The sequence below is a fragment of the Zosterops lateralis genome (assembly GCF_965231275.1).
Source record: "Zosterops lateralis genome assembly, chromosome: 1".
NCBI lineage: Eukaryota > Metazoa > Chordata > Aves > Passeriformes > Zosteropidae > Zosterops > Zosterops lateralis.
The window spans coordinates 68,271,613-68,296,560 of NC_139762.1; the positions used below are offsets into that span (position 1 = coordinate 68,271,613).

Sequence of the window (24,948 nt, forward strand, 5' to 3'; positions counted from 1 at the left end):
GAGGGGAGGGGGGGGCGCTGGCCGCGGGGCCTTGGAACGGGAGGGGCTCTGCCTTCCTGCCGAGCCGAGAAGGGGCCGAGCCACCCCGCTCCCCGCCCCGGAGGGGGTCAGGGCCGTCCCGCTCGGCGGGGCAGAGCAGGGCAGGGTGCCCGGGCCGTCCCCTGGCTGCGGCCGCCGTCTGTGGGGCACCAGCGACCCTCCCTCCGTCCAGCGCCGGGAGGCGACACAGCCCCGGCGGGCAGGGCAGGGCCGGGCCGGGGGGGCCGTGCGGCGGGTGGCACCCCCCTTCTCTCTTCCTCCTCCTCCTCCTCTTCTTCCTCCTCCTCCTCCTCTTAAGTTGGCCACGGCGGCGCGGGGCGGTGCGCTTCGCCCTGCGCCGGCGGCGGGGGATGTGCGGGCGGCGGCGGGATGGCTTCGGCCGTGTTTGAGGGCACCTCGCTGGTGAACATGTACGTGCGGGGCTGCTGGGTGAACGGCATCCGGCGCCTCATCATCAGCCGGCGGGGCGACGAGGAGGAGTTCTACGAGATCCGCACCGAGTGGTCGGACCGCAACATCCTCTACCTGCACCGCAGCTACTCCGACCTCGGCCGCCTCTTCAAGCGGCTCCTCGACTCCTTCCCCGAGGACCGGCCCGAGCTGTCCCGCTCCCCCTTGCTCCAAGGTTTGAGCAGTCTCCGCGGCGCTCCCTGCTCGGCGGGCGGGAGGGAGGGTTTGTCCGCCGCTTCCCCGGGAGTGGCGGTGGCCGGGCAGGACGAGGGGAAGGACGGGCGGGGGAGCGAGCGGTGCCTCTCGACGGAGGGAAGGAAAAGGGGGTGAGGAGCTGCAGCCGCTGAGAACCGGACGGGGCGGGGGGGGCAGAAAAACTGCGGGGGCGTTTTGCGGTCGGAAACTCCTCCCGGGATGTTGATTTGTGTTTCTCTCTCTCTCTCTTTTTTTTTTTTTTTTTTTTTTTTTTTTTTTTTTTTTTTTTTTTAAATTTTATTTTAACTATACGTTTGGAGCCGGGGGCTCCCCGCGCCAATATCGCTGCTGCTATATTGTGTCCGGGCTAGGCTGGGCTGGGGGAACAGAGGGATCCCCGTTGGTGCTGCCCCTCTCCGGTGCCTCCGGGCTCCCCGAGGAAGGGCTGGGGGGTGCTTGGCAGGGAAAAGGGTGTAGCTGAAAAATCTCCGCATGTTGGTATGTTGTTTGCCACAAGGAGAGGGCTTTAAAAAAAAGGGCTGCGGCACTTGCCAGGGGACGAAGTAACTCTGGGAGCTGGCATAATTCCGCGCATAACTTCTGTGAAACGGGAATTGCAGCAGCGGGCAGTAGAGACGTCTGTTCTCTTCCAGTTTCTGAAGCGGATTAAGCAAACTCGAGGGATGTTGTCCATGCACAGGCCTTGCTGTGCAGAAGCAGGATGTACCCAAGCTGTCTTGCGGGTTGGGTTTAGTGTGTTTAATGTTTGGGGTATTTTTTAGATAGAGTTACGTGTTCTACTCTGACGTATTTCAAGTATGCAGAGTGGTGAGGAGAATCCAGCCATCTGAAAATGGGTGTATGCCCTGCGCTTCCAGTCTCCCCACTTGTTTGAGTTACAACGTAAATGATTTGTTTGAACAGGAACGGGGGAAGCCGATATCTTGTGCATGATTTTCTCTGTGAGAGGATGGGGAAGTTTTCCCCAGCTCTCACTCAGCTTCTCCCCTTGCTGGCGGGACCCCTTGCAGAGGGTCTGTTCTCGGAACTGGGTCTGCGCCACTCATACAGGTGTAAACAAACACACCAGACTTCATTCCTGGGCCGTGCCTGTGTGACAGCGAGCTCTGTGCCCTGCCAGTGGCGATCTCTCCCGGGCTGCCTCCCCAAGGATGTTTTCTGAGAGATGTTTATAGTGAGACAAGTCTTTTTCCACGGTCCTGCCCGATCCCTAACCTCTGGCGGTGGGCTAGGTTTGGGGGTTTTATGTGCCTCACATCACCACGCTCCTACCTTTCCCTCTCCAAGCCTCCTTGTGCCGCGGGAGCCGCAGCGCTCTCCCCGGCCCGTCCGCTGAGCTTTGCCGTGCCGGGAGGAGGCAGCTCGGCTCCTCTGCGGGCCCCGAGTGCCCTCTGCAGACGGCGGGGATGGGATGCGCAAGGCAGCCGGGCCGGCCGCAGCCCCGCAGCCCCTCTCCCCTCCCGAGAGGAGATGTGGAGATGTGAAGCCCCGCAGCCCCTCTCCCCTCCCGAGAGGAGTGGAGATGTTCGCAGGGCTGGGTGCCGGAGGGGGCTGTCTCCTGTACCATGGGTGCAGGCTGGGAATGGGGCTGTTGCACCTCTGAGCCCTGGTGGGTGCCGGCACAAAAAGCGCCTCACGCATTTCTGTGGCTGACTAGGGATCTGAGTACTGCAAAAGCTTGTTCCCCACAGCGTGTGTCCTACCCCAAAGAACTGCGGGTGTGATTTTTACTAGTGCTGAGTGGCAATAAATTCTCAGGAACATGGCCTTCAAGTGGATGTGGCACCTGGGCCACGGCTTTTGGGGGTACTGGGTAGGTTTGGAGTGGGCCTGGCTGTGGTCTGCAGGGCACAGCACCTGCCAGAGTCACTATAAATAAAAATTGACGTCCCAGGGTGCTGGTAGTCCTTCTTGTTGGCTTTACAGGACTCTGAAGAGTAGCTTGGCAGCTGGACTGGGGTGCGTGCTGTGTCTGGCTGCAAATGGACTCAATCCTTGGCCTCCTGCCCCTCTCAGTGCTTTTCCCCATTGGTTGTGCACAGGAGCTGCTGCTTCTCCTAAAGCCCTTCTCATTCCTCAGTGCCTATCTCAAGAGAGCATGGTTCCTCTCCTGTCTCCAGGCCTGCCAGAGCTTTTGCAAAGTATTCGACTCTTTTTCACTTCTCTCCAAAGCATTGTTTGTGTGGTTTGAGCCCGATGGGATTATAGTCCTTTGCACTGGCTTTACTTGACAGTCTCAGCTAGATACAGCATTCATGCATGAACAACTGGGAAAGATTAACTATCCTCAGCCTGTGTTGCTCCATCTCTGCCTAAAACCTAGAGCCAGCAACCTTGACTTACCTTTATCTCAGGAACAGGCACACTGACTTCAGTAGAATGGGGAATGAGCAAAGCATCAATTCAGGATTTGAAAAATCGAAACCTAATATAAGTAGATTATGATCTGTTTAGCTTGTTGAGGGAGTGGGGGTTAACTTTCCAACAGAGACAGAATAAAAATCAGGAGTAGTTTCTAAGCAATTACAGCGTGCGTCACAATTTCAGCAATACTCTGTTTAAAATTATGCTGCTCCTGCTCTAAAGAAAATTACTTTGCAGAGTATGCTTCTCTGCCTGAAGAACACTTCATCATATCAACATTTTAAATTGGCTGGCCACAGCCTCTGATAACTTGACAAAGTTAAAACATAAAAATCTCATTTAACTAAATGACAGTGATGCAAAACTTTGTATGTAAGAGATTGCATGGGGCATGTCCAGTCTTCAAAAAATTCATGGGGTAAGCATGGTTTCTTAATGCCCTGTTTAAAAGCAGATGTCCTGCTGTCTACAGTGAAGCTCAATGTGCTTAACCCAATAAAAACACCTGATAAAAGTCCATTCTTGTGTGTGTTAACGTTTAGTCATATACATTTGTATATATATACATATATTTATATATATATATATACACAAATGTGTTTGCATATGTATGTGAGTTTGTATGTGTGTGTGTGTGTTTATCTTGGGCTTCCTGAAAGAAGGTGACTATCAGCTGTGCCTTTTATCTGGAGGAAGTGATAAAGTGTTGCAAACGAAATTTGCATTGCATTGAAGGACTCCAAAGTCCCTACAGATTTGCCTAAGGAGCATTAAAAGGACTAACATTATCCTACAGCTCAGTCAAGCTGCACTGTGTTACATTTAAGGGATACAACTGAGAGGGGAAGCTTGAGCTTTTGATGTTAATAACTTTTTGAATGAAGGTTGTGGTTATTTTAAAAAGTCAGGAATTTTGGAAAGAGTTGGTTGTTGCCTTTATTCCTGGCTTCAGCAGAGAGTTCATGCTGTGCAGGAGTGTGCTCCTTTTTTTGCTCAGCACGAGGAAACCATCCTCTCCATTCCTTTCTTGACCCCTCATCCTCACGGACTGACTTCCACAATGCTCTCCCCTTCCTTATTTGTTGGTGCTGCTGAGTGCTTTGAGATTGCAGAGGAGAGGATGGGAGGTGTAGCTGTCTGCCGTGGCTGTTCATCTTACCCTTTCTTTGATACGAGAGGAGGGGAGGTCCCAGGGGGGAGTAGGGCATTCCCACAGCTTGGTCTTGTCTTTGGTAACTAACAAGAACACGTGGCAGAGTGCACTCTCTACATCTGGACTGTACAATGATGCTAAAGGCCAAGGACATTCAGCAGCACCAGGTATCTCACTAGGAAGCTGGTAAGCAAGGTTAGATATGTGCATACCTGCAGAGTGACTAAGTATGATTAACTCTGATGTTACCAGTAACTTGCTAGTGTTTTATTTGTCTTAGAAATCTGCCTGTCCCTTGCTCTAGGCAAATGTACAAAGGAGGATCACAGGAAAACACAGATTCACTCACTCCTACAATGAACCCAGCCTAATGGTACTAAACTGTCTGTTTCTCTATGCAAAGTCTACTTTTGAATTTAATCAGTTTTCCTGAGAAAGGCAGAGCTATGGACTTCGAAGCTGACTTAAAATTGATGGAAATAGAAATAATTGTAACAGACCAAATAGATAACAAATCTGAGGTATAAATCTGGAAAAGGACTCTTCCTTCCCCACCCCCCTAATTTCTCTAAATACCACTTGTGAGGAGTCTCATCTCAGATTTATTCTAGAACCTGATCCAGCTTCAATGCAGTCAGCAGTCACACACCTCCCTCACCTCTGGCTTCAGTCCGGGCAGAATCAACCCCTTAAGGAAGCTAAAAGAGCACATTAGCAGCCTTTCAAAACGGGGATTTGTTCTGCCTTTGGAGTGGCAGAGTGGTTTCTGGCAATCCTCCTCTGCACTCGTTTGTTGCCTTTGTTACCAGAACAGAGGCTCAGATGCTCTTCCAATGTAACTGTTCATATTGTAGGTATGTGTAGTGCCTGGTCCTGCTCTGATACTCTGAGCCACCAAGTCAGAAACTCTCTGACAGATTTATTTTATTTTATTACTAGATGGGCCTCTCTTCCCAAAGTTCTCATTTTCCTCCTTTCCATGCCTCATCTGACTCATTTTCCTTTGTCATGGTCTTTTTTCCCCTTGCTCTTCTTTCTGTTATTTCCTCTCTGCTTCTCCAAGTTGCTTTCCCTGAGCTGCTTTCTATTCCTTTTCTTTGCCTCCAGGTTTCCCTCACCAGTGTGCTGCCACCCATGGTTATTTATGGTTCTGCAGAACTTCTCTGCTCACTTCCACCTTTCAGGTGCTCAACCTCTGTCCATCCTTAGAAGTTTTCTCGTAGTGGTGGAGATTTCCTATGGAAACCTTGCCACCTTTATTTTGCCTCCTAGCATAGCAGCAGTCACTTCACCTGTGGCAGACCTGAGCGGTCCCTCACAGGGACTAGGCTGAGCTCCAGCTCCAAGCCTTGTGCCTGCCCCTGGAGTGGCATCCTCCTGCAGGAAGCAGGTGATGAACTGTTTTCCATGTCCAAGTGGCTGTGCAGTGGGGAGCTCCACCAGGGCTGCCATTGGAAGTGCACAACACAGAAGGCAGTTCCCAAAGAGCCAGCCCAGGAATGTTGCTTGCTTGCAAACGCCGTGTTCATAACTTAGTTTTCTATGTGCTGCAGTAGAGCGTTGCTGTTGTTGTTGTTGTTTATGAGACCATCTGGGGGTGTGATTTATGAGAAGAGGGAGCTCTACAGGAGCAGCATAGTGGTTTCCACAGACAGCAGCTGTTTCTCGGTGCTGTGACAATACAGATAAATACACTGCATCTATTGTGCTCTTTTCATTGTTGACATTGTCAACAGTTCATTAGTGGAGCTTGCTCAGAGCTTATGTCTGGCAGACAAAAGATGCAGCTCTTGGTTATCAGACTCTAGCAGAACTGTATAACCAAAATTAAGTTTGTGGCTTCTGGGTTTGTTTTTCTATCAGCTGAATTTCATGGTTCATTTGTAATGATGGAGATAAATGAAGCTGACTGTGTTTTTATAAAGCTAGACACAAATTGCATTTTTGTGGTGAACCAAGGCAATGTGTCAGGGAAGCTTTTAGTGGAAAGAAAGGAATGGAAATGAGGTGTGTTTTTCATGACAGCTCTCACCTGATAAGAAATCAGCACTAAAAAAAGGTTGTAGGAGGTTGCATTTTTCATCAGGTTTTGACTGCTTTGTTCACTCCTGTCTCATGCTTCTTTGACATCCTTTCCTTTCTTGTGGTTCATCAGGCATCAAGACAGGCAACTCAGTGGGGAAAGCCTGTCTGCTGTGTTCTGCCACCAAAAAGTGCCTTTTCCATTCCAGAGATCCTGGGAGACCCCACAACTAATAATCCAATGTATGGAAAACCCATCATCTTGAGGTTCTGGGTTTCTCAGCTTTTAATTTGCCTCCTTTCTTTGCATGGGTGCCAGGGTCCTCAGGTCATTTTTGTTCTGGGGATTTCAGTCAGACAGTTGTTTGGACAGGACTTTTCCCCATCCTGCATATGCTTCGAATGAACTGCAAAGGAAGGAGTGGACAGGTTTTTGAAAGCTCTCTCTCTTTCTGCTTCAAACAGATTTATCTCACTATCTTCAATATGTTTGCTACTGCCTTAGTGGAACTTCTGAAAATATGGAGTGACTCACATGCATTTTGTGTACTGATACCTCTTAAAAAAATTTTGGTCCTCATCAAGTTTAAGAGGGGCAACGCAATGTGATGTCAGAAGTCCACCTCTCTACACCCACCCCTCTTTTCAGCTCTGCTATGTCCTTCTAGTTGCTCCCTCAGTAATGCCACCAAGATTGTCAGTGATATTGCATGAATAGCAAATCCTTTGTAAAGGCTGTAGTGACTCCTATCTCATGAGGTGGATGAACTTCCCCACAAGGGGAACAGACAAATGTGTCTGCCCGGAGAGACAGGGGTTGTAGAATTAGGCAAGAGGCATCAAGGAGGAGTTGCTAGAGCTGCCAGACTTAAGTCAGACCAGTGCTGTAGCTAGCTCTAGGATCCTGTCTCTGGTGATGAGAAACAGATGCTGCAGAAGACAGCATAAATAACAGGCAGAGAACAGAAAAGTGACAGTCCTGGTCTCTAGTAATTGAAGATCTGACATCCCTGATTGCCTGTAATTATCTGCCCTTCTCTGGATCTTATCAAGTCTTTGGACTTAAGGGATCCCTGTGGTGTTATTTCTGTAGTTATTGAAGAAAAGTTGTATGAAACAAGCTTTCCCTTCTGCCTTTTTTTTTTTTTTTTAAATTTCCTGCCTTTACATGCCCCCTTTGCCCTTCTAGCCATCTTTTATCATCCTCTCCTTCATCAGAGAGGAGGCAGCTGTTAATGGGAGCTGGTTTGGCCTTTTCAGAATCCAGTCTAAGGTGGTTGATGCCACAGTTCCCAGGTGGCAAGGTTGAGGGGATACATGTTTGCAGTGAAGAGGGATCCTACCTGGGCAGCTGCTAGAGGAGCAAGTTATGGTGGCCATGAAGCAGGGGAAAATGACAGCTGAAATGGTATTGAGAAGACCCAGTCCAGCAGAGGGAGGAAGTAGGAAGCAGTACAAAGGAGCAGAACAGCAGAAAAAATGGGGCTGAGTTGTCTGGCATCTTTCAGCCCTGATCCATGTGCCAGCTGAGTAGCTTCAGTTTCTGCATGTTTCTGTGGAATATCTGTCTGTTGATCTGTTTAGAAGTCAACTGGATATGGTCTCTAGGAGCCTGAGCTGGCTTTGGACCTGGCCCTTCTTTGGATGAGTCAAATTAGACTCTTTTATTTAACATTATTCTCTAATGACTAGGACCTTCCTCCTATTGCTCCATCTACATCCTGGACTCTGTGTGTGTACAAGGCTTAGAACGTATCTGAGAGAAAGGACGAATGGGGGGAAAGGATCAAAAAGTTTTAGCACTACAGTGGTAATGAATACTGTAATTGGGGAAAAAGGGCACATTTCCCATTGAAGTCTGGTCAGGAGAGACAGAAAAGTAGCAGTCTCCCATACAAGGCAACTTATATGTCTTCCCTAAAGATAGGAAATCCCTAACTGTTGCTTGGGATCTTGTGCAAAGAGAGAGGGATGGATTCATGATTTAAATCTAAAGAACTCAAACCTTTCTTGCAGTGTAGATTTGCAGAACACAGTAGGATTTCTCACTGGATTTATTTGTTACTTCTTTTTTTTTTTTTTTTTTTTTTTTTTTTTTTTTTTTTTTTTTTTTTTTTCCTTTTGATACCTGTTATGCAGTTTTCCTGTAGGGAATGGAGAGAGAATTAGATGAGAGGGGCTCAATAAAACTTTAATCTTCATGTGCATACTGAAACACACAGCATTTAGGACTATAGGCATTCCATCTTGCACGTATCTTCAGAAATTACACCTTGGCTTCTGCTCTCCCTCAGCTTCCTGTATGTATAGAACTGATTTTGAGAAAATAGGGTATCTCTTGGGCATTCTTTCCTCCTGTCCTGACCACAAACATGAAGTGTAGTCCTTCAGATTGGAGAGACAGGGTTTGCCTACAGTTTAATGTCATGTATACATAGTGACTTATACATAGCAACACAACTCCAGAGAAACAGGCTTCTGTGTGTCATCATTGACATGACATTACAGATATATACTTGACTTGGACATGAACTTAATCTTCCTTGGAAAGCACTAGAGGATTTTTTGAGACAATGCTTATCGTGTACACTAACTGTCAGGAATGCTCTGTGATTTCATTATGAGCCATGGAGCACATGCTGCAATTCCTGTCCTGCTTCCTGTGGGAGAAACATGGGGTGCATTATCTGTGGTTTTCACAATGTCATTAGTTGCAGATTTGGTGGCTCATAGAGCAGTAATAGGACAGCCCTATCAAGGCTTGTGTGTTTACATCAGGAGTTGGCTCTCTGTTTGTTCTCTGCTGCTGAGCTCGTTTCCTGCCTGTGTGCAGCTCTGGGCCCCTCTCCCACGCTGTGAGCCAGCGTGCCAGGTACACAGCTGCTGGCCTGCTCTCCCAGCCTCCTGCAGCTGCCCCAGCACCAGGGACCCAGGGCAGGAAGAAAGCTGCAGGCTTCTGGTGCTGCTTGTGCCATACACTTTTCCAGACACATCCTGCTCTGCACAGAGTTCCTACCTACGCTTGGTCTCAGACTGAAAGCTTTTCAGTCTTAAGGACTCTGCCTGGGGCTCTTGGTCTGGAAAGGGGCAAAGAAAATGTCAAAAGAATTGATTGAGGTCACTGACTATGTAATAAAAGTAAAGTAATCTCCCAGGCACAGGTGAGTGCCATGCTGGGTTGGGCAGTGTCATCCCTCCTGTAACCCAATCTGTTGGCTCTCCTATATGCAGGGTGAAGGAATCTTAGAAGTTTGTGCTATTTGGCAGCAAGGTTTGTGGCAAAAATAAAAAAAGGAGCCAGTGGGACTTCAGTTTACCTCAAACCCTATAAACATAAGTGTTTAAATCACTTGAAATAATGGCAAATTTTCCAAGTACAGTACAGGTAATGAGACAGAGTGCAAAGTTTTCCTAGGAGGAGTTTGTGCATGTTTTCCATTAGCAGGCCAGACAAGGGCCAGGGCTGAGAAAAAGACATGAGAACAGCCTTTCACCATGACCTCACTAACAAATTTCCCAGCTCTGAGTTCAGCTCTGTTGCATGACTGAACAAGTGAAGAAAGCACAACTGGTTCCAGGATACTTATTGCTTTACTGGTATCTTATTTTTATTTTATAGAAAACAGAGTAAGGGTTCTTGGGTAGTAAAAACCCCAGACGGAAACATAGGCTAGACATGTATTTATGGCCCATGGGCACAAACAACAGCCTCAGGGCATGTTGTAGCTGCTGTATGGATGCTTCATACGTGGCAAGGGGGTCCCACACATTCCAGATGCATACACATTTTGGTTCATTTGTGTCAGGATTAATGAATGGTGAGAATTCTGGGCACTGTCTGCAGTGTCAGCTGGCATGTCTGTGTGTCTGTTTGTTCAGGCGTTTCCAGCATCTGGAGATCCTACATCAGTCTCTGGCTTTTTTTTTTTTTTCTCTTTCTTTCTGCCTCGACAAATCTTCCAAACAGGAGAAAGAAGACAGGCAAAGGAGAAACCCCCACAAAGTGAAAAATAGGCCTGGGAACTTGGGTAGGTTCCCTTCTTTACACAAATTCTCATTCCTGCTCAAACTTGATATAGTAACTGGGTGAGAAAGGAGCTTGGATGGGGCATCCTTGCCTGCAGTCTCTTGCTTCTTCTGTGGAGTCTGGGGTTTCCTGAGGTGAAGCCTTTGACAGGAGTGGTTTGAGGTATTCCCTGCTGCTCACCTAATTGTGCTGGCAAAGCAGAAGCAGCTCTGTGTTGTGGTATGGGAGAGGAAATGAGGTGCAGGGGAGGGTGGGAACACCTTAAGCCAGTGTTGACGCCAGAAACTTTACCTTGTTAAACCCCAGAATTCCTCATGCACGTAGGTGCTGTGGTTGATGTCAGCAGCCAGTTAGAGAGTGCTGAAAAGGATGGAAAGGAAGGACCAGGACCTCCACACCTCCTGGCTGCTTGGGCTGGCAGTGCCTCACTCTGGTTAGCACGGCTGTGGGGTTGGGAGCAGTCTCTCAGGTTGTGGGACCATGGTCTATGACTAACTGAAAACCACAAGAGCATCTGTTAACTTTTAAAAACAGAGACTTGTAGAATTAAGATGAATGAGGGCCTTACAAACTTCATGACAATTGCAGAAGAAATTACAGGTTTAAACATACATATATAATAAGGCCAGTCAAGTGGGTTTTGTTTGTTTGGGCTGCAGATGTATGAAAGGAAAGCTTTAGCCTGGCCAAATTGAACTCCCTGTATGGGGAATTCATTTAAGGTCAGCAGCCTTACACCCCAAAGCTGCGCATCTGCAATCGTTAAGCACATATATAGGAAGCTGTCCAAGCAGATGTAGCACTCTCCTTCCTACACTGTCTGCTTTTTGGTTTTGATATTACTGAAAGCTTCAGTGAGAAACAGTTTTCATGGTGTCAGATGTTACAAGTCTTCCGTGTCATTTTTCCAAGTTGGAGTGTGGGTTTGCATGGCTAGTATCTTTCCAAGAGGTGGAAGGAGATAATATACCAGGGCTGGAAATTCCGTGTGAATGGAAGAGGCTGTAAAACCTCCCACGGGGAGATCTGTGACAGTGCAACAGGCTGACAGCCTTGTCTGACTTCTTGGTGAAGCATAAAAAGGCCGTGTGGAGCTGCAGATGCTTTCCCTGATTACTAATGAGAGAAATCCTGACCGCTTGGCTGGTTTTCCTTATGGAATGAATGCTCAGGGTTGTTGCCGAGGTGGTTTTCGTGGGTTTTTTTATTTTTCTCCCCCTCCCAGTCTGAATATCTTCATTTGTTTGAAAGTGTCCCTCTTGCTGATAAAATACTTGTTCCGACAGTGCATGCTTATCTGGGAAAGGGTCTGAGATCAAGGGCAGATTTGAGAGGGTGCAGTTGAATGCTGAATCCCTGGTGGATCAGCAATGAGGTGGGAGCCACAGCTGGGCAAATCTCTGCTCTGACTCTATCAGTGTTTATGCAGAGTGGATCAAGACCAGCAGGAGAACTGGAGGCACCCCATGGCAGCTGGCACCAGGGTGGCTGGCTCTGTTTTCTCTGATGTGCAGCAGGGCCAGCAGCTTGTTTCTAACATTATGGATGGGTGTCTGAGCTGTGGGGCCATTGGCAGCTTTTTCTTTCTTTTAGGGAAGATGAAAGCCCTTTCATTGAAAAATTTGATCTTGATCCAAATGTGGGATCGGAACATATTTGTGGAGGGGCAAAGCAGATCCACTCAGGCCTGCACCCTGTAGTTAGGATGATGAAAGGTGCTGGTCTGCAATTCAGATCTGTAATGCCAAGCACAGCCCAGCTAGTATGCAGTCTGTGGACCCAAACAGATGAGTTTATTCACATTTACAGCCTTTCAGAGAATTTCCAAGCAGAGCTACTTGACTGTAGTGTACACCAGCCAAAGCAAGACACACACCACCTCCCTTATATGCCTGCTAGTATGCATGGCTCTGCTGTCAGGAGAGGAGGTGAGTTGTACTGGGGTGAGGCAATAGCCATGCTGAAAAAACAGGCCAAATGAAGGACTGTTGGGCAAGAGAAAGGCTTAGACAAGCAGGGGACTTTTGTGGGACAGCTGTCAAGTAAACCCGGTTGCTTTGGAGACAATCTCTGTTTTATTTAGAGCTGTAACTGGAGGAGAGCTGACAGTTTCCAAGTCACACTTTTGTCTGGAAAGTTTCTGTGGGGATTGTATCTCGTTAGTAGCAAACAAGAAGGACTGGTGCAAACTGAAACTGTTCCAACACTGGATTGCAGTGTGATGGTTCTACATTTGTCTTTTGAATAGGAAGATGGAGATACTTTAACACAATTGTAGTATATTGAAGTGCTGTCTCACAGACTGCTTTGCAGATTTTTAGTTCCGATGGTTTTGATTTATTGTGTCTTTTCCTGTTCCAGTTTTTGTTTGGTTTTTCATTCGTTTGTTTATTGTGGCTTGTTATATTTAATAATTTCTCTTAGGTATTTCATTTTTGTGGGTGTATCCTGCTCCTTGGAAAAGATGCACAAATGCTGAAGTTAAATGGTGTTTTGATTAGAAAAAGTAGGTTGCAAATATCAGCAATAAAAGCCCACTAGAGATATTTGAGATGTTGGGGTTTACTTCTCCTCGTATGCCCTGTACGTGATCTAACCTACGCTGTATTTCCTTCAGTCTGCTGGAGGAGGGGAAAGTTACAGATGTCCCGCAGGTTAAACATACAAAATACAGTATCAGTGTTTAAGATCACCATACTGAGCAATTCAATATGGCATTTTAATGCATCATTCTGGATATTGGGCAGTAAAAATTCTGTCTTAATCCCTTCTGCAGCACTGTGATAATTCAGTGACTGAATAGATGAAAAAATCCTAACAGTTATCTTCCACTTGAAAAACATGATACTGAGAAATTTTCTTTGGACCACTCACTGAGGCTTGCAGTCAGGGAAATACAAAACTGCTCCCAAAGCCTTTTGTTTAGCGTGTGTTTATTTTTTTCCCCTCTTATCTGTAGGACGTGTCTTTTGGTTTTCTTGGGTTTTCTTTTGCTTTTTATTTACAGAAATAAAAAAGGATGAATAATAGTTCTTGGAAGCAGAAAGTGGGTTATTTAACTATCACTGCTGGGAATGCTGTGTAGTGAAACTGTGGGTGAGGGAGTAGGTGGTTCTACTTCTGCTTGTCTTGCAATTCCTACATATGGCCATAAACAGCTGAATTTGTGTCAGGCTTTCAACTCTGCTTGTAAGCTACACCCACTTCAGTTTGGGGTGCTTTATCATCAGTTGGTTTAAAATACATTTCTGGAAGGCATATTTGAGGTTGTTCTACATCTTCCTGAAGGGCTGCTAAAGTGTGTGTAAGTGTGCCTTTGTTAATGCTTATGATGTGTTTGCTTTGTTTCTAGGGCTCATCACAATAAAAGAAGCCCATGATATAGAAGCCAGACTTAATGAAGTGGAAAAGCTTCTGAAGACTATTATAAATATGCCCTGGAAGGTGAGTAAGCCAAGTTCCAATCTAGCCCAGCTTGACTCCTCCTTCATGGTGACATGCACTCTCATGCAGATTAGAATGTGATGGGCTTTGCCAAACTCTGAAAGAAGCAGCAATTTATTGAGTAACTTGGAGAAATGCTGAGTGCCAGAACTGTATAATGATGCCTCCAAGCTGTCATTTGTAATAAGTCTTTCTGTCATACTGTGAAGGGGTGGAAATGGAGAAGAGGGACAAAGCAAACTACTGGTTAAAAATGGATGTCTGGTTTTTTTCTCTCTTTTTAAGTATTCAAGATCTGAAGTTGTCCTCACGTTCTTTGAGAGATCTCCTTTGGACCAAGTTCTAAAAAATGACAATGTCCATAAAATTCAGCCAAGCTTTCAAAGTCCAGTTAAAATATCAGGTAAGAATTGTTAACTTCCTTCAGTTGACACAAGAATTGAAGAATGAAAATTACTTAATTTGCTGTTCCCATTATTATTTCTCTGTCAGCAATTCAAAATGTAGTTCTCGAGAGTGCTTTGTGATATAGAACATATAATTTTCCTTGATGTACTGTGCAACGTGTATTCAGGCAATAAAGTGGCAGGTGAAATGGGAGGAAGACAAATGCAAAGCAGTGAATGTGAGGAAAATGCAGTCCTTATTGCATGTCATCACATATGATAGTGCTGGTTCCACTTGAAAAAGAGATTTTCAGGCTATTGATACAGTACAGTGAAAATGTAAGCTTGGTGCCAAGAAATGGGCTCAGCAGTGAGATTATTATTATTACTACAAGATATTATTATTATATTAGATATTATTAGGGGAGGAGGGAGAAACAGAGGAGAGGAGCATAACCCCATCTTAAATACAATATGCACAATTTTGGTTTCTCCATCCCATGATATAATAGAATTTAAAATTATACAAATAAAGAGCGAAGATTCAAGTTGTTGAACAGCTTCTCTAAGTAAGGGGCTAATTAAAGAAGGAAACTTCACTTGTGAGAAGAGATGACAGACTGGTATGATGGAAGTCTACAAAGTGAATAGAAGGAGGTCAATTACCCCGTACTTCTTATGAAACAAGAGCTATAGGTTATCCAATATCATTGACAGACAACAGGCTTTAAACAAACAAAAGAAAGGTTATAATATTGTTTTGTTTCCATACAAAACATAGTTAAGGAGTGGAACTCACTGTCATAGGATATGGTGAAACTGAAAGCAGAAGTGACTTCAAAAGGAAATTAGACAAGGAAGTGGAGGAAAAGTACATTGAAACCTGTCACAGGTGGAGACATAGAAAGTCCCTAAACCACAGATTGCTAGTGGGTAAAGTGGAGAGCCTGTCCTTGCCTATTCTTTTAGCCTTTCCCCTCTTCATCTGCTAGTGACTGTTGTCAAAAGGTCTGTGGGCTTCTGGTGTGCCTGGTTTTGTATTTCTATACTGAAACACTTTGTTTGAGCCTAATGGCAACTCCTGGTTTTGTGTCACCAGAAGAGCTTATTTAGAGTCAATTAGAATGAAATACTACATAGTCCTCCAAAGTTTATAGTGTCTGGCAAGGAGCTGGTATCAATTTTCTTTGGTACTAGCAAACAAAACTATCTCAGCTGAATAATAGCATGTTTTAATTCTAAATTATTGTTGACAGTGATGAGTCATATCTAATTAACTGAAGGAAGATTCTCCTACCTATGCAGCAATCCAAAAGCATCTTGTGGTAATTAGATTTTATCATTCAAGTGATTGCTGTCATTAATGCTAAGAACATAGGTGGAAATTTGATGTTAATTGATATTGGCCTCATCTGGATGTTGCACAATGGAAATGATTCAGTGCCTGGCAGTGCTGTCAGTAGATGGCAGTAAATGATAATGGGTAAAGCAGTTCAGGCAGCAGTGAAATGCTGTAGCTCTTAGGTCAAGTCAAGGACACTAGGAAAATACTGACATTCCTATTAGTCATAGTGCAGCTCTCTACCTGGTTCGCAGTCTTGGAAATGCAGGCAAAAATGTTTTATATTCTCTTAAAAAACAAACTGCCCCCCGCATGGTCCTGCTCAGAGTGGTAGATGATGGAGAAGAGAGAAAGGGCCACCCTCTAACTTAAAAGCTGAATTTGAATTCATGGTGTAAATCTTACTTCAAAATCATACAATGCTGCCTCAGAATGAGTCATGTGAACTGTGATTTTCATTGGGGTTCACTGTTTTTGCAACCCCCAAATGTATTCTGCTAAAATGAGTTGCAGTAAAATACCTAATGAAAGTCAAAGATGACTCTTGAGAAAAATATGGAAGTGAGTTTTGGCTTTACCTTAATGCAGGAGCATGTAATGTTAAAAAAATTACCCCCTGTTTCATCAGTTCATTGCTTGAACTGTATATATAGCTGAAATTTTTTGGTGTGTCTTCTGCCTGCCATATTTTCTGCCACAGATTAATATTTTCTGTTGTGCTGATAATGCAAGGCTGTAACACAGGATCATGGTGTCTTGAGGCAGATCAAGAGTTATCCTACTTAAGCCAGTGCTGATTTTTTTTTAAATGTGCATTTATTTTGTGCTGGTTTAGCTTCATCTAAAATTGTGTGACTGAAAGAAATCCTTGTGACTTGCCTAGTTTGACTTTCCATAGAGCACAGATGTGGATTAACTTCTCAAATACTATTCTTTAGTTATAAATTCTCCCCATGGTAGCAAGTCAGTGGAATTAGTTGTACATTTTAGATATTCTGTATTGGAGGCTTCTAACAGTTAGAAAAAATAAGCAGTATCAAAGGCAGTGTAAAACATGGTATTTCTTTACACAGCTTAGAGTTGGTGGTTGAATTAACTTGTAAGGTCACTTTTTATTTCCCTTTTAATGTCTTTTTTATTTTTGCTTAAGCCTAGGACTGTATAAGAAAAATACAATTCTGATTTGGTAGTGGTAGTTGCTTCAGATGCTCTGTGTCATGAATTGGTTAGGTGCGTAAAATTGCTTGAGCACTGTCAGTTTGCAGGTGCAAGAAGCTGTGAAACCAGCTCTTCATTCCTGTTTTCCTGTGCAGATTTTCAATGTCATGCACACCTCTCAGTTCATAGCCATGTCAATTACATATGACACAGTTGTTTTCCAGCTTTTTTTAAAATCTTGTTTTCTTTCTTCTCCCAACAGAAATCATGCGATCAAATGGATTCTGTTTAGCCAACACTGAAACAATAGTCATTGACCACAGTATACCTAATGGAAAAGAGAAGCACCTGGATGTAGATTCAGCAGAACATTTGTAAGTGGAATTTGGGCAAGAGCAATGCTGTCACCTTCACTGTAGCTTTTCCACCCCCCTAGCAGAATGTTATTTTCTGTCTAAGAGCCAGACTGGTACAGCTGTCATCCTGAATGGTTAAAGGGCCTGATTGCTAACACTTCACAGCAATTTCCTGTTAAAGTGGGTAAAATGGGGGAAGTATTGACCCCAAAGTGATCAATGCTCTGTGTATGAAAAAAGAACTGAGGTTGCCGTAGGGGTGCTGTGAATGGAGAACAGAATTATATCTTTCTTTCATGACTGCAATGAGAGCTGGTTTGAGCCCAAACTTGGAAATTCAAACAGCTCAACAAATGGCCTATCCTACTACAAAGGGTAGTAGAATGTTTGGGAAGCAAAACATTGTCCTCAGAGGGGAGCACATCCCTGAAAGCAATTGAACAAAGGTCAACAGCTGCTCAGCTGGGACTTGGTGTAGCATGTATGTGTCCTTAGGGAAAAGGCAAGCTGGACTGGTTTCATTGGAGAGTTCTGCTTCCTAATGCATGTGGGTATTCTGGAGTCAGAAACCTGTAACCAAGAAGGCTTCTGTAGCCATAAACTGAAGCACAAGCAGTTCCATCTCAACATGAGGAAGAACTTCTTTATGTTGAGGGTGGCAGAGCGCTGGAAGAGGCTGCCCAGGGAGGTTGTGGAGTCTTCCTCTCTGAAGGCATTCCAAACCCTCCTGGCCATGTTCCTGTGTCACCTGCTGTGGGTGACCCTGCCTTGTCAGAGGGTTGGAGTGGATGATCTCCAGAGGTCCATTCCAACCCCAACCATTCTGTGATTCCATGAATCGTGTAGGTCTTATGACATTGACTGTATTCACAGATGGGTATTGATGGAAATATGCTCCTACAGATTTCTGTCATACCAGGTGATTGATATTTCAATGAGCTTCAGGTAGTGAACCATTTAAATATTTTTGATGAGAAATGTTGACCTACTTTTTCATTAGACCAGTCAATCAAATGAAGGAAAGAGAATACTAGAAGGCTTACGGAGCCTTTATCTTTGAATGCGGTGATCTGTCTTGTCATATTTAAAATGCCAGTCTGCAACAAGGTTTAGAGCTTGGCAACATTTTGTCAGGGCCTGAAGAGTGTGTCTGGCTCCAGTGTAATTTCTTGAAGTCTTTTTATTAACTTACCACTTAGTGTTTTAAACCTTGACCTTGCTAACAGAATTTAAGCTTATAAGCTTGTAATAATGAAGTTGAAATGGCACACGAGAGGTAATTCTGTAAGGCCAATACCTGGAAATTAAAATTGTTATAGTTCACAGTGGATCACTCTTCATACTGAGAGTGACAAATTGTAGGAGAAAATTACCAAAGAAAGCCTTTTCCAGCTTACTTTGAATATATTTTAAAAAATTATTAAAAATATATTTAAAGCTAGTTTTGATTTTAAAAATGTGTCCCAGCCCAAGCAAAATTTACCAGCCTGGGATTAGAATCTACAATCATCTAACTCTCATCCCACTGAAGTCAGAGACTGTTAAGGTCAGAAAATACTAATGTGATAAAAACTGAATGGTAGGCATAGTTTCCCATAAACTGTGGTGGAAGAAATGAATCTAGGGTAACAGCCTGACTTTTTGCAGCCTGGCTTAGTTTAACTTTCCGAAGGATGTGAAGTCAAGAAGTTAATAAATTTCGAATGTGGGTTTTACACAGTGCTGAATTTTCCCATCCTGCAGCTGTATTTTATAGCCAAGACATAATAGCCAGGAGATAATGGAACCAGTGTAGCACAGCTGTTTTGTAAAAATTGAACCTTTTTCAAAAGCAGAGATTTTCTATACTGTTGGTTTAAATGTATGTTATTAGCCCAGAAAGGAAACTTTAAAATCTTTCAAATCCTATTCTGTTCCCTTTCGGTCTCAGTAAAATTGGATTTATGGTGTGTTCTACCCTGAAATCAGAGTTAATTCCTTGTGGGCTTGATATCCTCAGATGGGAATTTTTTTCCTTTCAGCTGCATTAAACACTTTATGACTTCTGCATTTTGGCTGCTGATGGACTTGAATGAGACATTTTGCAGAGCAGACCTGTATTTTCGGGAAGAAGTGCTTGAAGCTCCAGCAGGAAGTGCTTATTCCCTATACTGGTTAGCTGGGTAGCCTGCAGTGCTACCTGCCCATCAGCTTCTTGTTGCAAAAGAAAATACAGCACTTTTCCAAGCAGGAGTTGCTTACTCTGTTGTTCTGAAATAGGTCTTTTCTGCTTCCTTCATTTTCTCTCTGATTTTAGTTGGCAGTACACCATACTGTTGCAAACTGTGGTGAAGCCGGTGTGCTCAGCATCCATGTGGTGTAACTAGTCCTTTTGTGTGTGGTTCTTGGAGAGTAGTCTGAAGTCCTTTTGGAAGAAAAAGGTGGTAAATAAATGCGTTTGAACTTATGATTTGGTTTTGTTACTGAGGTCCCTTTCTCTCCAAAAACTGCTACTGGCCTAGAAGATAGAAGTGAAATCAGAGTCTCTGGCATTGGATAAGCTGCCTTTTTGGCAAATTCACTCCAGTACCTGAAGGAGGCCTGCTAGAGAGATGTAGAGAGAATTTTCCTGGGGGCATGTGGTAGGATAAGGGGAGTAGCCTTAACCTGAAGGAAAGTAGGTTTAGATTAGCTATTAGAAAGAAAATCTTCAGATAAGGCTTGTGAGATACTGGTACAAGTTCCCCAGGTTGTGGATTCCCCATCCCTGTAGGCATTCAGAACCAGGCTGGATGGGGCTCTGGGTGAAGTGACCTAGTGGAAGGTGTCCCGGCCCATGGCAGGGGGGTTGGAACTAGATGATCCTTAAGGTCCCTTCCAAACCATACCATACCATACCATACCATACCATACCATACCATACCATACCATACCATACCATACCATACCATACCATACCATACCATACCATACCATTCTATGATTCTATGACATGTACATTTTTTAAATACTTCCAGTGGTGGTGACTCAACCACTTCCCTGGGCAGCTTGTTCCAATGCTTGATAACCCTTTCAGTCAAGAATTTTTTCCTAATATCTAATCTAAACTTTTCCCAGTAGATCTTGAGGCCTTTACTTCTTGTGCTGTCACTTGTTACTTGGAGGAGAGTCCAACCCTGCGCCTCACAACCCTCCTTTCTGGGAGTTGTGGGAGTGAGGAGTCTCCTCTGAGCCTCCTTTTCTCCAACTTAAAAACCTCAGCTCCCTCAGCTGCTCCTCATCAGACTTGTGCTGCAGACCGCTCACCAGGTCTGTTGCCCTTCTCCAGACATGCTCCAGCACTTCAATGTCCTTCTTGCTGTGAGGGGCCCAGAACTGGACACAGGATTCAAAGTGTGGCCTCACCAGTGCTGAATACACAGGGACAATCCTTGCCCTGGTCCAGCTGGTCACTATTTCTGATACAGGCCACCTGGGCACACACTGGCTCCTGTTCAGCCACTGCCGACCAGCACACACAGGTCCTTTTTGCCAGGCAGTTTTACAGCCACTCTGCCCCAAGCCTGTAGCTTTGCGTGGGGCCTCTTGTTGTGATGGAAGTGCAGGACCCAGCACTTGGTCTTGTTGAAGTTCATACAATTGGCTTCAGCCAATCAATCCATCCTGTCCAGATCCCTCTGGGGGTAATAAACATCCCTCCCAGCCTGTCCAGATCCCTTCCTATCCTCCAGCACATTGGCACTCCCTCTCAGCTTGGTGTCATCTGCAAACTGACAGAGGTTGCACTTGATCCTCACATTCAGACCATCAATAAAGATATTCAACAGGACTGGCCCCAAAACTGAACCCAGGAAAACACTACTTATGAAAGGCTACCAAATAGATTTGACTCCATTCACCATCCCTCACTCTTTGAGCCCAATCACCAGTTTTTTTACCTAGCAAGCCTATCCAAACCATAAGCTTCTATGTTGTTCCCTCTTCTTCCTGGTGAATCTGCCTAGCAAATCTAATGCATTAACAGAGGTTAAAACGGTAAAGAATTTCGTCTTACAACACAAGAAGCAGGCTCTTGAAAAAGACAGTGTATCTGTTAAGGTACTTGGAGGAAAAAAAAATAAGAGCAGTAGTCCTGGCATTTAGGAATCTGAAGGTCCACGGTAGAGTTGCAGAATTTATTTTGAGAGAAAGACATGTTGGTAACAGCACAAAAGCATTTAGACTACTGGTGTTGTACACAGCTGCTGACTGTGGTAAACAGTCCTGGTTTATTGAGTTTGGTTTTGTGTGAGCACTCTAGAGCAGCACTTTGCACACTGCTGTGCACACACTTCCTTTTTGGTGGCAAGGAAAGCTTTCTGCTCAACCACAGCGTCTGACTTCCACTGCTTTGGACCTCACATTCTGCTTGTAGTAACCTATCAGTGGGGCTGGAGAACCACAAAATCTGTGGAGCCTTTCAGATGTAATAATGTTGCTTTATGCTGATAAGAGAAAGAGCAGATTCTGAATAGCCTTCTTGACTCCTCTTCTGCTTTCTTCACTCTATCTGCCCCACTGGTATTTCATAATCTGTTGTTTCTGGATGACTTGCAGTCCATAAGACAGCACAACGTGATCTGTGAAGTCTTAGCAACAAACCAAGTCAACTCCCTTGCGCAGACATTCCCACACATGCAGGCAAGTAAACAGCCTGGAGGGACTAGAGGAATGAGGGTAATAAACATTCAAAGTTCAGTCTCATTGCTCTTTCATTTAAAGTGAAGAGCAAAGCAACAGCACTGTGGGAGAAAATCCATGAGTTTCTGCTAAAAAAAAAAATATTCTCTATTTTGGCTCTCATAGTTTAAAAAAAAGAGATGAGAAGGACCAGGAAGGAGTATGGAAAAGACAGAACTGTGGCCATACATTGCAGGATGTATAGAATGGGCTACCCAATAACCCATGATACTTCTAAATAAAGTTTTGGGAAGAGATAGGAGTGGGAGACTTGTCTGTTTGTTTACCCTACCACTCTTCTTCAGGTCCTCTGAAAGACTTAACTCTTAGATCATCCTCTAGGGTGAGGTTAGAGGGATGTCTGCAGTTGTTTCACTTATCTAGAGCCTAACTAGTTCATGTGTAGATGAGATGCAGTTTTAAATATTAATTATTTTAAAGCTCATATGTTTATCTGCTATTCAGAGAGCTGCAGTAGGCCAGCTAGGCTGATAAAGGTGTTAGAGACAAATGCTAAAAGTGAGAGCTAGATTAGAATTTCTTTTTCCATCTTGTGCAATTTTTCAGTTTCCATTTCCTTTTTTTTTCTCACTCTGTCTTAGTGAATGAAATTTCTTTCAAAATATTAAAGAGAGAGTTTGAGAAAAAGAAACTTTATGGTTCTTCAGACCCCTTTTAGAATTGAGGTGAAATGTAGTCCTTGGCCTGCAGTGACTGCCTTTAACTGCTAGGCTATCCAGGAAGAATATAACGTTTCTCACTGCAGAAATTCAAGCCTTCTTGGAATGGAATGTGTGTAACTGAGAGAAGTGTAGGTTTTAACAGCTCAATGCCTTCTGGTTGAGAGTAGGTATTAAACAGCAGGTAATTCTTGCAGAAGTTCTGGTTATGAAACAGGTGTTGGGAAGTGGGGAGGAAAATACCAAAACAAGTGAAACTAAATTTGGGAATCTTTTTATATTTGGAGATTCTTTTTTGTTGTCAAAATCTAAATCTTGTACCATGGGAAGGACAACTAGACTCTGGAGGAAGAACACTGTTTCCATTTTCTTCCTACCTATGTTAGACACTTGGCCTCTTATAAAAACCAAACCCAGAAAAGGTGCCTTTGAAGTGAAAGACTGAGAGTCCAAGTTCAGATGGGAAACAAAGGCAGTTTCTTTTTCACTTTTATGTGAGAACTGAGGCATTTTGTGTTGTTGACACATGCTGTGGGAACAAAATAAAAGGATGTGGACTTTGACTGGGTGATTCACTCTTCCAAGACTCACTTGCTGTTTCCTTCCTTCCTCACTAATAGCTTTGAAAGTCAAGGGTGACAAGATTACTTTCTTGCATGCACTGTGGTTCCCATTGGCCCATGGTTAGTCATAATCACATGAGTACAGGAGAGGGAGGTGTGGATGGAATCAGCTCCAAGTGCTTCTCCTACTCCCTTATTACTTTTTTTCCAATTCCTTTGATTTTCTAAATGACTTAATGCCTTTTGGTGTTTTTTTTTTTTTCATCTCTCCTTAGGTTCGAAAGTGTTAGTGACTTTACCTCAGAGCTGGAAGACAGTGATGATCCAACAGCTTATGTCACCAATTTGACATACTACCACCTGGTCCCATTTGAGACTGACATTCTGGACTGAGGCTGCTCAGGGGTGCAGTCAGCCAGCATCCAGCCAACCTCTTCGTCCATAGGTTCTGCTATCTCTGGCATTGCATCTCTGTGAATAAGGCTGCACAGACAAGACCAACAGCAAGGAAGCTGCAGCAAGAGCACCACAAAGCTGGTTTTAAAAGTGTGGTCCTCTGTTTTGTGTTATGGAGACATCTTTTAAGGAGGTATCTGCTTTGCTGCTGACAACAAACTCACTTTCTGTGAAAGCAAGGCACCAGAGGCTTCCTGGGGGCCAAGGAAATCTGCTATGTCTGTGAGAATTGCCACCCTGACACAGCTGTCAGAAACTTGTGCTGTAGCAGGCACAAGTCACCCATGCTCCTTGTCGTGCAAGTTGAGTTTCCCTTTTAGGATACCACCAGGAACTTCCTCAGATGGCGTGACCACACTTTTTATGCTTTGTAAGCAAGAAGACAAGCAAACCAGCTGAACTTTGTCAGTTCCCTCTGCAGTTGCTTAATGGAGGTCTCGTGGGTCGCTTGTTGCTCGGCTACCGGATGATTGGTGCCTTACACGAGATGTCACAAATACCATTGAGTGCCTCCAGGAAACAGAACACATGAGCTGACAGCTTTACTTCTCTTAATCATGGGCTTTTATAATCACTGGAAGGGCGACTGCTCTTCCCTGGAATAGTAAAGCAGACAGCAACTAGCATTGCAATGAACTGTGCATGATGTTTGGTACCCAGATGGTTTCAGAAGTCTGGAAAGCCAATGGGAAAGCTGAGCTCCTCCACTAAGAAGGGTCCAGGCTATGGCAGGCACTTTGATAATATTTTTTCTTTTCGTGTGGACCAGCATATGTGAATGGTGCTTACAGATGTTTACATCAGAGAGATAATTCCCTATGCATATTTCTTCCCAGAGGATGGGAAGGAAGACACTGAGATTTATGTTGTGTTTGGACTGAGAAAGAGTGATAAGCTGCAGTGTGCCTACAGTGGTAGGAAAAACAGTCTCTCCACTGCCACCCTGTCTCGAGGAGTTTGTCCAGCTTTCTGGGATCTGCCTGGAGGGGTCAGGTGCAGGCCTCCTTGTTGTGTAATGCCATGGATTTCAGCAGAGATAGGACAGTGGGAGCAAGAGTGGGATTGGACCCTGCAGCCTCTTGACTATTGAGTAGTGCAATGTTAAAATCTCCTCGGGGTCTCTCCCTTGCAGAGCATCCTGAATTCCAAGCTCTGCTCTCACTTGAGTGCTCAACACTCACCAACATGACCTCTCATTGAGCTTTTTGCCATCTGTTTGCAAATATTAATTTAAAGGGAGTGAAATGGAAAGAAATGCATTTTTGGACATGTTTCTTTGAAAAGAGGCTTGCTTGGTCCTGAAGAAGCTGATACAGCTCCTTTCCGCAGACTTTTCATTTCTATCCATAGAATAACAGTCAAACAGAAATTGTTAATGTAAATAATAAATTATTGAGAATCCTAATTCTTTTACACAGTATGTTTTTAAAATATATTTTAATGAAATAAATATAACTCACCTTCAGTACATTTCTGCAGCCTCAAAGAGTGCCTTCTTTTTTTTTTTTTTTTTTTTTTTTTGTCTTGTTTTGAGTACACTTTCCTACTTTCCCATGTCAAACCCTTTTTCTTTTCCCCATAGTTTTTGAAACAT

At 44.3% G+C, this 24,948-nt stretch overlaps 1 protein-coding gene across 1 annotated transcript; it reads left to right on the forward strand.

Annotated features, from left to right (window-relative positions):
* Positions 1–269: 269 nt before the first annotated feature.
* PXDC1 (PX domain containing 1) lies at positions 270–24,824 on the forward strand. The gene is made up of 5 exons (XM_083857562.1): positions 270–664; positions 13,624–13,715; positions 14,001–14,118; positions 16,864–16,975; positions 23,174–24,824. Exons 1-5 carry the CDS (start codon positions 409–411, stop codon positions 23,289–23,291), a joined length of 696 nt encoding a protein of 231 aa, XP_083713688.1. The 5' UTR covers positions 270–408; the 3' UTR covers positions 23,292–24,824.
* Positions 24,825–24,948: the final 124 nt, after the last annotated feature.

What these genes read in the sequence shown, in the direction of transcription:
- PXDC1 (XM_083857562.1), top strand. Translation starts at nt 409, where the DNA reads ATGGCTTCGGCCGTGTTTGAGGGCACCTCGCTGGTGAACATGTACGTG. An exon ending in CCGCTCCCCCTTGCTCCAAG is followed by an intron (nt 665 to 13,623) that starts GTTTGAGCAGTC and finishes CTTTGTTTCTAG; the next exon opens with GGCTCATCACAATAAAAGAA. An exon ending in AAGTCCAGTTAAAATATCAG is followed by an intron (nt 14,119 to 16,863) that starts GTAAGAATTGTT and finishes TTCTCCCAACAG; the next exon opens with AAATCATGCGATCAAATGGA.